Source organism: Cyberlindnera jadinii, assembly GCF_001661405.1.
Source record: "Cyberlindnera jadinii NRRL Y-1542 unplaced genomic scaffold CYBJAscaffold_5, whole genome shotgun sequence".
NCBI lineage: Eukaryota > Fungi > Ascomycota > Saccharomycetes > Phaffomycetales > Wickerhamomycetaceae > Williopsis > Williopsis jadinii.
The window spans coordinates 411839-428272 of record NW_017963656.1 but is presented as its reverse complement, the minus strand read 5'-3'; the positions used below and the strand labels follow the sequence as shown (position 1 = coordinate 428272).

General features: G+C 44.3%; 6 protein-coding genes across 6 annotated transcripts; 4 read left to right on the top strand and 2 right to left on the bottom strand.

The window, feature by feature from the left end:
- Positions 1–130: 130 nt before the first annotated feature.
- On the top strand, positions 131–1318 carry CYBJADRAFT_162155 (2,3-butanediol dehydrogenase; the record flags this gene model as incomplete). The annotated part of the gene is made up of 1 exon (XM_020213671.1): positions 131–1318. One exon carries the CDS (start codon positions 131–133, stop codon positions 1316–1318), a length of 1188 nt encoding a protein of 395 aa, XP_020071004.1.
- Positions 1319–2132: 814 nt separating this feature from the next.
- On the top strand, positions 2133–2869 carry CYBJADRAFT_162154 (uncharacterized protein; the record flags this gene model as incomplete). The annotated part of the gene is made up of 3 exons (XM_020213670.1): positions 2133–2451; positions 2493–2686; positions 2717–2869. The coding sequence occupies 3 exons, from the start codon at positions 2133–2135 to the stop codon at positions 2867–2869; spliced, it is 666 nt and encodes a 221-aa protein (XP_020071003.1).
- An 87-nt stretch (positions 2870–2956) lies between these two features.
- ARG1 (argininosuccinate synthase) lies at positions 2957–4213 on the bottom strand (the record flags this gene model as incomplete). Its single annotated transcript, XM_020212665.1, has 1 exon — positions 2957–4213. One exon carries the CDS (start codon positions 4211–4213, stop codon positions 2957–2959), a length of 1257 nt encoding a protein of 418 aa, XP_020071002.1.
- Positions 4214–5059: 846 nt separating this feature from the next.
- RFA2 (Rfa2p) lies at positions 5060–5842 on the top strand (the record flags this gene model as incomplete). The annotated part of the gene is made up of 1 exon (XM_020213669.1): positions 5060–5842. One exon carries the CDS (start codon positions 5060–5062, stop codon positions 5840–5842), a length of 783 nt encoding a protein of 260 aa, XP_020071001.1.
- A 62-nt stretch (positions 5843–5904) lies between these two features.
- On the bottom strand, positions 5905–7242 carry CYBJADRAFT_172724 (Zn(II)2Cys6 transcription factor domain-containing protein; the record flags this gene model as incomplete). The annotated part of the gene is made up of 1 exon (XM_020216384.1): positions 5905–7242. The coding sequence occupies one exon, from the start codon at positions 7240–7242 to the stop codon at positions 5905–5907; it is 1338 nt and encodes a 445-aa protein (XP_020071000.1).
- Positions 7243–16044: 8802 nt separating this feature from the next.
- Positions 16045–16332, top strand: CWC21 (U2-type spliceosomal complex subunit CWC21; the record flags this gene model as incomplete). The annotated part of the gene is made up of 1 exon (XM_020212339.1): positions 16045–16332. A coding segment is annotated over one exon (288 nt), but the record flags the coding sequence as incomplete, so codon positions are not given.
- Positions 16333–16434: the final 102 nt, after the last annotated feature.

The following is a 16434-nucleotide window of genomic DNA, read 5'->3' as shown; positions in this document are numbered from 1 at the left end:
GCAGCCAAAAGTTGCGGAAGTTATTGGGAGTGCAGTTTATAAAGATCATCCACCCCGTGATCACCTTGGTTTCAAAACCAATCTCCAGGCTTCTCACCAGAACAATAGAAGTCATCACAGTACAACTACGATGCAAGGAATAGTTTACTATGGACCAAACGATCTACGTTATGAACAGAACGTACCAGAACCGAGAATTGAGCACCCAGATGAGGTGCTTGTCGATGTCTCGTACTGTGGTATTTGCGGTACAGATTTGAAAGAGGTTACTGCTGACCCACCCAACTTTTTCAAGCATGCTGGTGGTAGCGACCCATTAACGGGACTCAAGCCACCTCTCTGTATGGGTCATGAGATTGCCGGTACTGTTATGGAGGTTGGTGATAACGTTTCGGATGTCAAAGTTGGTGACCATGTCGTGATTGACCCAAGCACACACTGTGCAGATAAAGATCGCTTTTACCACTCTGAGCTCACGGCCGACGAGGACTGTGATGAATGTGAAAAGGGCCTCACAAACATCTGTAAGAACATGTCTCTTACCGGACTAGGTGCACAGAACGGTGGATTGGCTGATAAATTTGTCACTGCTGCTCGTCATGCTGTTGTTGTTCCAAAAAGTATCCCATTAGAGATTGCTGCGCTAGCACAACCCCTAGCGGTCTCTTACCATGCTGTGAGAATCTCCGGATTCAAAGAAGGTTCCACTGCGCTCATCATTGGTGGTGGAGCCATCGGACTTTCAACGATTCTGTGTCTCTTTGGTTTTAAGGCCTCGCACGTTGTGTGCTCCGAGCCTTCAAAGATTAGAAGGGAGAACGCTGAAAAGCTGGGTGCTATTGGTTTTGATCCAACATCTGTCAACGGTAACCCGGTTGCTGAATTGCGTAAGTTATCCCCAACTGGACACGGGTTTGACTATACCTTTGACTGTTCTGGACTGGAAGTGACATTGCAAACTGCCATTCATGCAGCTGCATCCAACGGTACAGTTGTCAACATTGCTATCTGGGGTAAGAACCCAATCAGATTCTGGCCAATGGATGTCACTAAACACGAGAAAAAGCTCATGGGTTCGATGTGCTACACAAGAGAAGATTTCGAAGGTGTGCTGGATTGCTTTGCTCGTGGTGATATCGATGATGAGAGGGCAAGACGCTTCATCACCACAGTTGTTTCCTTGAAGAATGGTATCGAGTGTGGATTCGAATACCTCCGTGATCATAAGGACTCGGAGATCAAGGTTCTCATCACGCCTAATAACCATGGCGAGCTGGAGTACTCAAAGTCGTTCACCAGAATCCACGAGCATATTTGAATGAGTGTTTATTTGTTCTCTGTCTCTATTCAGCTTTGCATCTGGATATACGTCTACCTGGTGAATACCAGCCACCGTGGAATCTGGAAGACTGTTATTATCGATATACAGAATATGGAATTGTGTGTGTACTATGCATATATATATATATATATATGAATCACAATTCTACAATACCTCATGGACGAGCGCATTGTTCAATGCGTTCCACACATGTGCCCTGGGCCCGCTGGACTAGATGACATAAAACAAAACATCACCATCACCAGGCAGTGTGCTCTACGAGCCGTTCTCCATAAACGAAGACAGGAAACGTTCCCAGGTATAATCCAATCACACACTCTATCTGTCATAGCTGTGTGGACCCGAGTTAAAAGGGAGAAAGTGGTTATTCCATACAATGAAGCAATCTCTGGTCTGCAACATGATGACTTAAGGGCATCGTGGAGAGCGACACCAAGGGAAGGGTTCTGTCCGATGCCTCTGACAAAGCTTCCTCAATTCAGCTACAAGAAATGACAACATCTAACCACTAAGTAGGATGTTGTTAGATGTTGTTAGATGTCGTCAGTTGAAGCAGTTTCCAGTGTCTTTTAGCCCATCTTGGCCTTCGACTTTGGTTCTCAGCACTCATGTTGGCTCACTCGTCGCTTGCATGAGTTCAACGCTTATGTTGAGATGCTTTCATGTGGCCAATGGATCGCTGAATTAGACTGGAAGCCAAAGGCTGTTACTCTCTCTCTCTCTCTCTCTCTCTCTCTCTCTCTCTCTCTCTCTCTCTCTGGTGCTCTCTTTGGTGCTGCTTTCTCCATATATGCTCCAGGTGCACCATACGACGACAAGGCTGTCTTCAACCTCAGAGTCCCACTCTGAGATATCTGTTACGGTATGCGTGAAACTGCCTGGGTCAACAGTACTGGAGTTAGTAGAGGTGAGAGAAGAGAACACGACTCTGTTCAAGGACGTTGAGCATTCAAAGGGCTCGATATCCCACTGTGATGAGCTCTACTGTTCGCCTGAGCGTCTCAAGGTTAATGCTACATCTGATGAGTCCCCATACTGTGGTATCGCCAACGAGGCTAAGCATATTTACGGCATCCCATGCTATCCGGAGGTTACTCACCTTGAGAAGGGTAAATCCATGTTGAGAAGCTGTGCCGTTCATGTCTCTGAGGCCAGGCAAACTGGTCCATGGAGAACCTCACCGATACCGAGATTAACAGACTGAGAGCCCTCGTTGATCCTGACACCGAGGTTATCGGTGCTGTCTCTGGTTGTGTCGACTCCACTGTTACTGCCAAATTGACGGCTGAGGCTATTGGTGACCGTATCCACGCCATCTTGGCTGATAACGATGTTTTTAGAAAGGTCGAGGCCAAGAACGTAAAGGAGATATAGACTGCTGGTTTGGGTATCAACTTGACAGTTATCGATGCTTCAGATGAGTTCCTGGATGAGCTCAAGGGCGTCACTGACCCAGAAAAGAAGAGAAAGACCATTGTTGACACATTCAGCCATGTTTTGAACGTGAAGCTGCCAACATCAGGCTAAAGAGAGATAAGGAAATCAAATTCTTATTTATATATATTATAAAGAGAAATTATGGGGAAAGAGTGAGCTATATAAGGAACCGTCCTCTTACAAAGTGATTGGGTCGTTCTTCTCTCTCTTGGCCTCACCGTACTTCTTGATTCTGATGGCTTGCACAGCGATGAATCCGGAAGCCTCTTGAGGTTGGAATCCGGTCAACTCATCCATGGAGGATTCGGTAGCATCGTACAGCTTCTCAGTGGAGGAGGATCTACCGAGGATTTGCAATGAGCCCTTGTAAAGTCTTGCTCTGACCTGTCCGTTGACTGTGGTTTGAGAAGGCTCGATCATGGATCTGACGTACTCACCTTCTGGTGTGAAGTACAACCCGTTGTAGAGGATCTTGGAGTAGGAAGGAGTGACGAACGTGTCTCTGATGGCACGAACCTCACGGTCCAAGGTCAAACCTTCCAAGTCGATGTGGGCAGATCTCAAGATGGTGAAACCTGGTGTCTCGTAACAACCACGGGACTTGATACCGATGAATCTGTTCTCAACAATATCGATACGACCAACACCGTTTCTTCTTGCAAGCTTGTTGGCAACGAGGAAGAGCTCAACTGGGTCAGTGACCTCCTTAGCAGCACCGTCGTCTGTGTAGCTCAGCTTGACTGGCTTACCCTTCTCGAAGAACACGGTGAAGTCCTCTGGGACGTCTGGAGCGTCGGTTGGATCAACGGTCAACTTCCACATGTCCTTTGGAGGTGTCGTGTCTGGGTCCTCCAAGATACCAGCCTCAAAGGAGATATGACACATGTTCTCGTCAGTGGACCATGGCTTGGCCTTTGTCTGTGCCACAGGGATGTTCTTCTCGGAGGCATAGTCCAAGAGATCCTTTCTACCGGCAAATCTCTCAAAGAAAGCTGGGTCTCTCCATGGAGCAATGACAACAACGTCCGGCTTCAACGCATAGAAAGACAGCTCGAATCTCACCTGGTCGTTACCCTTACCGGTACAACCGTGAGAAACGGCAAAACATCCCTCCTGCTCAGCAACCTGGATCTGTGCCTGCGCAATGACAGGTCTTGCGAGCGAGGTACCCAGGAGATAGACGTTCTCGTAAATGGCATTCACCTCAATGGCTGGGAACAGCACGTCCTCGACAAACTGCTTTCTAACGTCGACAAGAACGTACTTGGAGGCACCAATGGCCAAGGCCTTAGCTCTGGCGGCCTCAAAGTCCTCCTCCTGACCGATGTTGGCCATAAAGGCAATAACCTCGTAGCCCTGTTCAAGCAACCACGCAAGAATCACAGAGGTATCGAGACCACCGGAGTAAGCAAGACAAACCTTTCCCTTTGACATTTTTTCTCTCTTTTAACTGTTCACAGTTCAATTGGTTCAGGAGAAGAAGAAGAGGAAGAGGAAGAAGAAAGGAAGAAAAGTAGGGATGAGTCTTTATAAAATTTTCGATGTGTCCGTGGAGACAAATTTTTCCCTCGAGACCACCCAGCGTTGCCAGGGGGATTTTCAACTTTGGACAGAGCGAGACAAAACCCCCCACCTTTTTCGGTGAGTCCTTCGATGTTCAGCAGAGCACTAAAAGAGAATTGCGTACGGTGGGGACACAGCTAGAGGTTCATAGCATCAATCGGTGCTCTGAATACTGGAATTGGGGGTCAATTGGGCCTTCTCTACGCGCTTCTTTCCCTGCTGTGTTGTCCTTCGTTCGAATTGCCCGTGGCTTTATCTCACCGATCCTTGTCCCAGCGTCGAAAATGTCTTATCTTGAGTCATCGGTACGCGCCGCATAATGCCATTTTTTTAGTTGTCGCTTTTTTTTCGAAACAGCCGGCCAATCAGCGTCGAGCATCAGCGGCCACGGCCAGGGTGTGTGGGTTTTATCGTGCTGGGCGTGCTGGGCCTATAAAGCAAGTGTCGTTGGCCTGGATGGAGTGCACCTCGACTGGTGCTCCTTGTCGCGGTGGTATTTCAGTCCAGAGAAAGAGAGAGGAAAGTATGGTCACGTGATCTGGAACTCATATCCACGTGACCCACCCTCTCTCCTCCGGACGCGTCGCTCACGCGCGCAAACAGACAAACGCGAAAAGTAGAAAGCCCACCACCACCAACGCCACCTTGTTTAGATCTCCAGCTCATGGCTGAACACCCTGTTTGATCCCTATAAACCACCCAGCAAACACACACACGATGACCACTTACCAACCGTACGGGGGCTACAACAACGATTTCGGCAATGACTTCAACTCTGGTGGGTTTGACAACAACAACGGAACCAACCAGGGCTCATCGCAACAGCGTACGCAGACCCGCTCGAGCCTGACCCCGGTGACCATCAAGATGCTGAACGAGTCCACGCCACAGGTGCAAGATGGCGAGTTCATTGTCCATAACATCGAGCTGAACTTGGTGTCGTTCTGTGGTATTGTGCGTAATATAACAGACAACACGTCGAATCTCGTGGTGCAATTGGAAGACGGTACAGGTGCGATTGAAATCAGAGCATGGATCAACGATTCCTCGCCTGACGAACACAAGGACCTTGAAGTTGGGAAGTACTTTTTCGTCACGGGCTCCCTAAAGGATTTCCAAGGCAAGAAGAACGTTCAACATGCCACGTTCACCAAGGTTGACGATTTCAACCAGGTGATCTACCATCAGCTGAGTGCCATTGACGTTTATCTCAGAGCCAACGGCAAACTGGGCAGTGATGGAAGTGCTACTAAGCAGAAGGAGGCGTTATTTGTCGGTGACGACGATAACAAGACCACAGGCTCGAATCTAAGTATCTCTGATAGGATCTTGGAGTGTATCACGGAACACACTCCTTCAATGCCCGAGGGAGTCCCTGTGCAATTCATCGCACAGACACTCAACATGCTAGTGGACGATGTCCAGCTCTACTGTGGTAAGCTCACCGAAGACGCAAAGATCTTTGTTGGATATCACGAAAATGGCTATTTAGCAGTGTGATTAATTAAATCGTGATATAGTATATATTGTCCGAGTGCATGAGTAGTAGTAGTGCTAGAGTCTCAATGAGGAGGATGTAGTAGAAAGCTCATAAATGGATCATCTCTGAGATCAACTCCGTCCTTACACAGGTCCAGACATCTGCCTACATCAATGTCAACATAGCTATGCCAAAACTGTTGTAATGGACTAGGCTGGAACAGTATTTCCCTCTGCTCCGCCGTCAAGGAGAACATCATCAGCAGGTACCAAATCGAGTAGTTATAATAGATGGAAACCCTTCTCATCTTCAAGCTACCAAACTGTAGCTTGTTCATATGCCATTGGGGACAAAAGTTCAGCACGAACTGGTTATTCTCGAGCCTCTTAATGTCCCAGATGATCCCAGTAAGCTTCTCCTGTACCTCTGTGCTGGTTCCTGAACCATTAGATGCAACACGATGCAAGAGATTGTTGAGACAGAGCAGGTTCATGGACGAGGCCACGAGGAAATAGCTCAAATCGTCAAACAGGTTCATATGGAGTATTTCATTTGAGAGGAAATTGTCCTGATCATTGCTTCGAAACATGTTCTCATGTCCAGTCAAGATCGCATCGCAAAGTCCCACGAGCATCAACTCATACAGATTCATAAGTATTCCATAACTTTGCAGTTGCTCAAACTTCTTCAACGAAGAAGGTGAATCGCTCCAGGTCTCAATGTTAAACACTTCCTGGATGAACTTGGAAATCCTTGTCTTTTGTGCATTTGACGCTGTGAATAGATCAATCTCGTGGGTTTTGATACATCGACACAATGCATCGATAAACTTGCCAAAATTAGCATCAAAATCCCTAGCGTGGAAATTTGGTAAAGAGTCGATAAGTTCTATGAACAACTCAGTCGTTATAGCGTTATCTTCATGAACTGGCGGATCATTATCTTGTTCTCTTGGTAAGTCCTGTGCCAACGAATCTTCATGAATAAACATCTCCTGTTCTGAGCTCAGCCTGGATACCTTGGCCAATGTTCTCATGATGCTAGCAACATCCACTAACTGCTCAGTGGGTGTATCAAAACTCTTGTTGCTCCTCTCCAGCTCTTCTTGTGTATGGTGCCTCAGCCATGAGCTGTAGTTGTGGAACTTGTTGAACCCGTAGATTCTATGCACTGTATAGCTGTGATCAATGAACTCAAGGGTCTCAAAGTTTCTCGTAGTCCTGGGTACTGGCCCCCTCTCTGCAGTGTAGTTTTTGAAGGTATAGCGTTGACCATGGACACAGTTTCTGTTGGACCTTTGACAGTTAAAGCACACGGGCTTGGTCTCGTCGCACTTGATATGCCGAGTACGACAAGTGATGCATCCATTACGTGACCGTGTCCTGTGTCTCGTCGTGTTCGTAGCCCTCACCGTGTTCATGACATGTGACTTCTGTAATGAGTCTTCGATCGTTGTGCTTCCCACTAGTATGTCCTCACTAGGCCAATGTGGAGTTTAACTAAGCGTTGGGAAGACAGGGACTGGGGAAAGGAAGTTGAGGATGTGAAGGTTGATCAAATCGCCGCCTTTAAAGAGTCTTGTCTTGATCTCTTGGGCTAGGCTAAGAGAGGTCCGCCTCTTTCTCTGGCCAAGGCTTGTCCAACTTGACCTAGGGTTTGTCTCCCTCTCTCTCAAAATGCTCTTTGCGATCGAGTTGGACTGATCAGGTTGTGATCACTTTGTGCAAATCGATATGAAAAAATAACAAAAGGTACAAGGTGGGACAAAGGCGGTTCCGCTTGTCTCTTCTTGATGTCTGCTCGCCCTGTGTATGAATGGGAAGGACCTTGAAAGGACGTGGGATGAAACTCTGAACTGTAATGGTACGTGATTATACTTTGACTGATCAACGAAATCGGGGTATTCAATTTTGGAACGGATTGGCTATAACAATCGGGAGAATAACAGATCAGTCTCAAAGGTAGTAGACTCGAGACTTGAGAATCCAGGCACTCGTGTTTCTCAAATATGATTCGATGTTGAGACGAAAAGAGAAAAAAAGAAAAGAAAGGCAGGCCAAAGGTCACTGCCCACGCTTTCAATGTTCGTGCTGATGCGGGGGACGAAAGGCACAAGGTAAAGATGGTGATACATTAAGTGGAAGGTGAGAGAAGAAGAAAGAATAAGGCGAAAATAAATTGAACGTAGAACCATTGAAAAAGTTGCAAACGGACTCTCATCTCGGTGTGCTGGTAGTAATCCAACAAAAAGGATGAAGAAAAACCACGTACTGCAACTTGGAAATGCAAATTACGCAGTGGCTGCAACCTACAGGACGGGACAAACTTTATTTTGAAAGTGTGTAGTGTTACGTCCACCTGTGTGTTTTTCCTGGACTCTTGTATACAAATTATGTATCCTATGGACAAAAAAAATGAATGATCAACAGAGTTTAAGGCACATATACATATATGCGGATTATCGCCGACACCGCTGCAGGCTCAAGTCAGTGTTGTGACTAGCTGCGGCGCTGATTTACAGCACAACGCAGGCCAGTCCTATGAATTGCCATCCTTCTTTCTCTGGTGGGGACGTGGAGGCGCTAATTGCAGCACCTATTAACCTGCCAGTTTTCTCAAAGTGAAACCACTTTGCCGCTGGCATGTCTTTTTCCCACGGCGGTGCTGTAGAGAGTACATGTTATGCTGTGAAATTTCATTTTACCGGGATCAGTAACTTTGAGACACAGGTGAGAGTTGGTACTGCTTTTAAAGCAGGGAGAAAGTAGCCGGGCGCGCGCATTGGAAGTTGCATTTGTATATCCTGGTCAAAGTTTCATTCAACTGCCCTTGTAAGTGGTTCAGCGCTCGTTCCGGCTGGAACTCAGGGTATGGGCGACTAATTTAATTTCTTGTACGTCCACGTACGTGATACGTATCCTAGGGGATCCCATGGGTATGATGGGGTATTATAGCTTACTGATACAGTTCGTGTAACACACAGGTGCGAACAATCGGACACGCTTGTTGGCCTAATAGAGCGTGGCAATCAGTGGTACCACCATTATACTCCATGAACGTCTCTGAATGTACACTATGCAAAATGAATGAGTATGTGCCTTGGTTTGGGAGAATCCTTTGTATGTCGAGGTCCGTGTACACAGCTGAAATGGCCGGAAGAGTTCTCCTGGTCTTGATCAGTTTATTTCTGCCCTTCTAAAACTTGCCCAACAATAGTCTCCAATCCTCCTTATACTTCGATTCATCACCAGCACTCATGAATGACGCCCGACATTACACATATCTCCCTTTTTTAGTTGAAATACTAGATACTTCTAGGAGAAGGCAGCCAATATCAAACAAGGACGTATCACACGCACTTACACCGGTTTCCTGACTCGAAGAAACTACCTTAGACATCTCCTGAAAAGTTGCGCGTGACTTTTCATACCTTCATCCAGGCCTCTCGCAGCCATATCATTTTTCCAGTGCTCCGCGATAACTTCTGTAGAGAAGCCTGATTGCGAAACATCTGACTACAGTTGCAAGTTGAAAGGTAAAGTTTCAACAATAAAATATAGCCAAGCATCAACCGTTACTCCTTCCTCCCAATATTCCAGGTTCAAGCCTTTGCATGATCATAGTCTTAGTGGATGTCAGCCTCCAGAATTCGCTTCTGCTTAATGACTGAATCCTACGCTGTTGAACAGCTGGACGCTGTTTCTTACACAACCCACCCATGTCTCCTTTCGCCATCTACTTTATTCTTGAAGATTGGTGGCCGCCCTGGATCGAGACGTGAAATTATGCAGTCAAGGGAGCGAACACTGCATAACTCTGTAATAAGATTCTTCCTCGCAGTGTCATACGTCATGTTTCATGACTTTACCTTTACTCTCCCACCTTAAATTTTAATGAATAGTAACGGATTAGGCAAACAAATCGCCGCAGAATAAGAACGCATTGGCCCATGCAAAATGACAACCCTGCCACAAGACTACAGCAACTTTTGGATAATTGGGGATGTACTCCTGAGGAGACGAGCATGTGCTTATAATTTCAGATGTTACAAATTCACACTTGTACGTAAATTATTTATGGTTGAGAAATGTTTAAGGCATTTTCTCTCTTGAACAGTTGCTAACTTGACGTTCAAGCTGCAACGCGGCTGTTGGGCGAGAAAGCCACTGCCAGCCTTAGCTTAGTCATGAACCATAGACTCGCAGGCCACCATAAAATTTATATGTAGTACATAAACTCGTATGTACATTCGTACATGATACATATTAGATTGCGCAGTCCTGGAAACTCTCTGAAGAAGAATCGCGGCGGAATCTTTCTTCTGGTGGTGGGGGGGGGGTTGGTACAATTTCGACTAATGTGGAAGAAGTGTATATAGTTGTGGACGGTGGTCACTACTCAGGGTCTATTGTAACACGAGAAGGTTGGTATGTGCTTTCAACTGTGGTTTGTAATGTCGAGGGGGTCCAGCTATGAACGTAACTACAGCTGAAACTGCTGTAGAGAATGGCTGTGTCTAAGTAGTGTGATTTTAAGAACTTACAAGTTTTAACTAAGATCACCAGATTTTGTGTTGACAAACAGGGGCCACTTCCAACAAAGCTCTCTTTGGTCTATAAATCTCAGTGGTTGAGATGACAGTCGAAGCCCGTTTCGAACTGCTCCGTTATTATTGCAACGTAATGGGTATTTTATGAGTTCCTGGTTATCACCAACTAAACATATGTGTATCTCAGATGCATATAGAGTAGTTCTGCATGTTATTGATGATGCCACGTGTGGTTGTAGTGGAAGAGCATGCTTGGAAGCAGGGTGTAAAGAACAAGCAAGCACCGCTATTCACATCGGTAAAAGTCGACAGGTTGTTGATATTACCTGTCGAGCATGAACTGCTTCTTCTTAGCTACGTCCAAGTGTCAGGGCTACGAGTTTATAAGCCGTACATATTTTGAGCAGTTGAGGATTTCAACTATCATACTGTAATCGTGATATGAGGTTTAATTTAAACCCGTTTATGCACATTTCTTTGATTCGAGTTGCCTAAGGAATACTAAAGATTCATGTTACAGTAGTATTTTGTTTATATATCACGTCTAGCCAGTCATCTACTCGGACGGGATGTATGTGTGTGCGATGAAGCCAATCCTGCTATTCGCATTTTCACTTATCCGAAGGAACGCTCGATGAAACTTCGTGCAGAAATGGGAAAGGAATACCTTCATGTTAAATGCAATAAATGCGCATGGTTCCTAAAATAACTCAGTGGATTATGGTCCTGCGAAGCTTTTGGCGGTGTTTTGACCTTGAAGTATATGGTTTCCAACTACGTCCCAGTTTTGGACAGCGCATCTACCAATTTTGTAATGGCCCAAACTATTGCAACTGAAAGTTTACCACATGAAAGGACTTTACTCATTACATTGAATGATTTGGCCAATTTTCAAGTTTTCCGTACACACGAGTTGACCTTCTATGATATCATGGATCGTAGTAACGTGTCCAATCGCGTGTCGAAACTTTCAGCTCACCACCGCCATGTTGATCTATGAGTTGGATCATTTCAAGATTCTTCATAAAGTTGGTTGTAACCGGTCCTGAAGGATCGAGGTGTGCATATCCAGAGTTTAGTTAGCTCTAAATACAGGCTCAGCAAGATAGTTGAGTCTTTTATACCTCGCAGTAACAGCTGATGTTTAAGAAACGTTTTACTGAAGATGCCCCTGGTTACCAAATATTCACTTCGTTTCGATGACTCTATTCTTACGCTCTGGAAACGAGAGATCAACGCTATCAAAGGTTGGAATAAAGCTGAAAAAGCAGCGTATAATGTCCGATCATTCACTGTTCGGCCTCAAACCCATATTCTGCTCAACTTTGTTCACAAATCATTGATCAGTAATCACCTTGCAGAAGTCCTAATTGTGAGTAAACTTTAGACTACATAACACTCGACTTACCTTTGTTCACTCCTCAGTCACAGAATAGCACTTGCTGCCTGGCTTGGTGTGCATAATATTTTGTGCATTTACATACATATCAGGGTATACGGTGTTATGCGTAGGAGTTTACTTACTCGCGATAGGTCCTAGTCAGCAGATTTTTAACATCTGCCGAAGTGAGAGCAGCTTGCTGGTTGGAGAATAGTTCGTGTTGCTCATATCTGGTATATGCCGTGCTGGTTTATTTCTTAGAACTTGATCATAATTCTGAGTCCATAAAAGTTTGTAATGCTATAGCTGTTCTGCTCTGCAGAGGGACATGAACTTACGTCTCCATGTATTCCCAAGAAAAGTGGTATTTTGGAACGCTTGTCTACCCGCATTCTAACACACAGATAAAACATAACCTAATGGTTTCAAGTGAATTAAAATGGTTGACAATAGTGTACGTTCCCTTACATTTAGATTTATGGCTTAAATCTGGTCGATCTTCAATCAGCACATGCAATTCCGTCGAATTCGTTGAATCTACATGATATGCTCAGCAATTACATGATCACCGTAATCGAGTCAAGCTTTGGGTGAAAATTTTCCGAATAGTATTCAGCGGCAACTTGAAATAGAGCATATATTAAGCCGGTTATACAGGACACTTTAAGCCGTTGGGACGCTGCTCGTCCTAAGCCCAAGATAGATGACCTTGTCAATGATGTAAAACAAATAAGTAACTATACAAGCAATCGTGAATCAAAGTACAGTATGATCACGGATCTATGACCACAATTGGTGAGAGTTTATACAATTACAATTGTGTGTGTGGATAACACCCGGCAAGTCATTTCAATTCATATCGTAGAGCTCATGCCAAAGGGTGCTGGTCATCAGAAGGATGCAAAATTAGCCACGAAGATCACCTTGTGTGACTGCATCAGGCGGTTTAATCTTAACCCAACAACTATGACTATGAACTGAAAAAAAAAGAGTTGAGTCAAGCACCTTGGAGAATTTGACTCTCGCCTGAGACGTGATGCTTTGATTTCATGGTACGAGTTTTTACTGATCACCGCCACCGATTTAAGTGAGATCTGCACCCGGGAACAAGTACTACTTAAAGGTCTGAGTTTAGATTCCAGCCCCAGGGTGATGAAAAAAGTCTATAGCAAGAACCTTTAAAGACAGTTGAAAGAAAGAATGATCAGCAGTTAGAGAATACTTATTTCAACCTACAGACTTAGTAGCTGTTGGTGCTTCCTGTGTGAGTGTCTGGTGTCGATACCTCCACGTTTCAAGCATTCCGAGTCTCGTTAGAAGATGGTCAAAACGTATAGTTTCCAGCAGTGTAAAATTTTAAAGGGTCATGGTTACTGCAATCATTGTGGTAATAAGGTCTCCTTTATTCATCAACCTTCCCTGTGTTAGACATTTGTGAAGGGCTCCTTCAATGAAAGAGAAACGTCTTCTTTTTGAAATGAGAGCTTAGCTTCAACCAACGTGTTCGTAATTTGTTCTCTTGGTGTGTTATTATTCGAATGCCGCTCCTTCTCCTCTGTCTCCTTGTTGACTTTCCTTGTAGACGTTATAACATCCTTCTGGCAATATAAGTATACGTGGAATTCGATATATCCTTAACGGTATGTATGATTCCCTGTTGAAGGTCTCGTTCAGTTGAAAGTGGATTCAATAACAATGATTGGAGATATATTCGATCATCTAATTAGCACACAGATGTAAATATTCTATGACTCTAGAGATATAATCCAGCGTTTGAAAAGGCGCTTTCTGAAGCGTATTTAATTACCATGAACAGTAAAACCCTCATAGAATAATTTTTTTGGAAAAGGAGCAGGCCTTATTGAAATCACTCAAATACGTCCAAAGACCTTGACCAGGTCATCCAAGGCCGTGTGATCATATAATATATCCAAGAATGACTGTGTTTCATGTATTTTGATCAACTCATAACCAGTGAGCTTTTGTTGTGGCTCTTGAGGACAACTAATAACATCCTGTCCATAAATCTTAGAGGTTCAAAACAACTTTGGATACGTACGACAAAATAAAGACAAAAACTCAGAACTGAAGACGACAGCTTACGTGAATTCACTAATATGTACTTTGTCAAAAAGAAACTAGTACAATCAACAAGGAGTACAACTGTTAAAGCTCAAATGTGTCTTTAATTAGTCGTTGCTCAGTGAGAGAAGCTGTGTTTATAGCGCAGACATGAGAATCTGTTCTATTGTGAACACGCAGCACCACATTGTCAGGGAACCCATTCAGAGGTAGGCCTGTCAAGTGACAAATGCAACGGGTGATGTCCTAACAAACTTTTCAATCTTTCCAGGTGAATCTTCTCTAGTTGAAAGGGAAAGTGACAGTACACAGGGTGCACTTTCTACAGCACTGTTGTTTCTTATTCTGCCGAACAATCATACGTTAACTCTTTGAATAGTGATGGCTGTTGAAAAGAAAAGTCCCTAGCCTCCACAGTTGAAGCAGAGGCTAATGGAAATCCTTAGAGCAGTACACTTTGGTGTTGCGAAGTTGATGTTTACCATACTCTGACCTCCTTTAGTGCCTCAGGTTTGATCGCCCTTTCAGGCAATCCGTTCTGGTCCTATATTAGAAAAATACTAGCACACGGCTATAATTGGTCAATGCGTTAAAAAATGTGTACGTTAGATCTCATTGGATAGGCCATTTCCCAAAAAGATGGTACTATCTACTAATCATGCCATGTACAATCGTAACATCATATGGAAGGCCTAGAAATTGAGACTCCGTATAAGGTCTTACAGGTCGTTCTTCTTTCAGGCTCAGGCAAAACCTTCAATGTTAGAGGTTGTGATTTAGAAGCCCAGATAATAACAGGAATGTCAAGCATAGTTGGAGGTCTAAGTGTTTGAGATGTTGTGAATCCATCGCAAGCCTTCCTGTGAGAAAGATAGATACATATATCTGGTTCATTTAAAAATGAGAGTGTCATTGCTAGTTGAATTACGCAATAGCACGTATCAAGATGATATAGACAGTTTTTCCCTATCATTCATAGTTTTAGGGGGCTCTGATACGTGTAGTTGGTCAATTTCCAATACAACTTTAATGACTTCTCGACAACCAGCACCTTTCATCGCAGTTCTAAATGGGTGATTTTCTTTATGATGGGTCTCTTCACATACCAGCGATGTTGGAAGATAAACTACCCATTGGTTCTTCTTATATTCATCTATGAATATATATTCTGAAAAAAAAATCCACTAACAAGTTTTCACTTTGTTAAATTATGGACTCAACTACCGTAGGGGGAAGTTAATTTGCGTCTCTAAAAAATTCTGGTCTTATATTTTCCAACCCAGCATCTGGATCGTATTCCTCCTCACTGCGGGCCTCAACAATTTCCCAGCAGTCCATAAACTGGCTGCTTGTTCCTGCGATCATTACAGCCCAATGGCCATAATTTAGCTTCTTCCACTTGGAATCATAGAGCTAAACTGTGCTTGATTAAGCTGGTATGGTAGTATCAGCTCTTCCTAAACTTGTCGGCCAAGCTCTTCGGAATGGAACAGCTTTAAACTTACAGCTTGGCCAAATTTCCAACAGTTAAGTTCTCAGCTAGCTCGATCAAAAGACTCTAAATCACGTGCAACTTGTCCAGTTCCTACGCTTTAAGGCCGTGCTTCCTTGGTCAATTAACCTCACCGCTCTGTCCTGGACATTTCCTCGTCGGATGGATCACTTCTGAAATAACCTTTGGCGCATCTATGACTTTTTTTATTGTCCTTGCAGCGGAACACATGTACGAGTTGGTGGAGGAAGTGTGTAACCATCTCCCTGTACTTGTCAAGTCTTTAGCTTGGTAGATTTACAAACATGAAGCTCACTACAACTGTCTTTTTGATAGTAGAAAAATAGGCTTTGGCCGTTACTGTAGGTCATGCGCGGTTAATGGAATGTTATGCTCAACGGACGCAGGTTCTGCAAATGCATGCGATTTTAATCTGTATAAATCGGATATAACAAAAGCTGCTCGCACATAACTCTAGACCAAAACTTGTTTCTTTAGATGGCCGCACTGGCCCGGGTACTGGCCTAACCAGTCTTTAATATCAGATCACAATTTTCCCCCAAAGGCCGGAAGAAAGAGAATAGTCGAGATGGTGCGTTTACGTTGGTGTCTCTGTTTTGTTTGTTTTTCTTTTTTTTACGAGTTGTAGAAGAAGTTATCATTGGTCTCAGCCCAACGCAACCAAGGACATATATTCACACTTCAACGGGCAATGTCGTACAACGGTATTGGACTTTCCACTGCCAGGGGGTCAGGGACTAATGGGTACATCCAGAAAAACACCACCAGGGTCTCTGAATCAAAGTACAAGAGACGTCAGGAGAATAAAAGACAAAGCGAGAAAGTGGCAAAGCTTGTAACTGTTAAGGATAAGTCCCTTGTGGATAGAGAAAGAAGGAGGGAAATTGAACTCCGCGTCAGTGAACTGAGAGATGAACTAGAAGATCAGGACATGGATGGCGAACTTATTGATGAAAAATGTGATCAACTTCGACAAGAGTTGCTACATCCGGCCAAGACGCATCGTAGGAAAAGTGATCGTGTTGACAAAGAAGTTGAATTGGACTACTAGACTCACATTAAGTGCTGCTATGTTATATTCGCCATA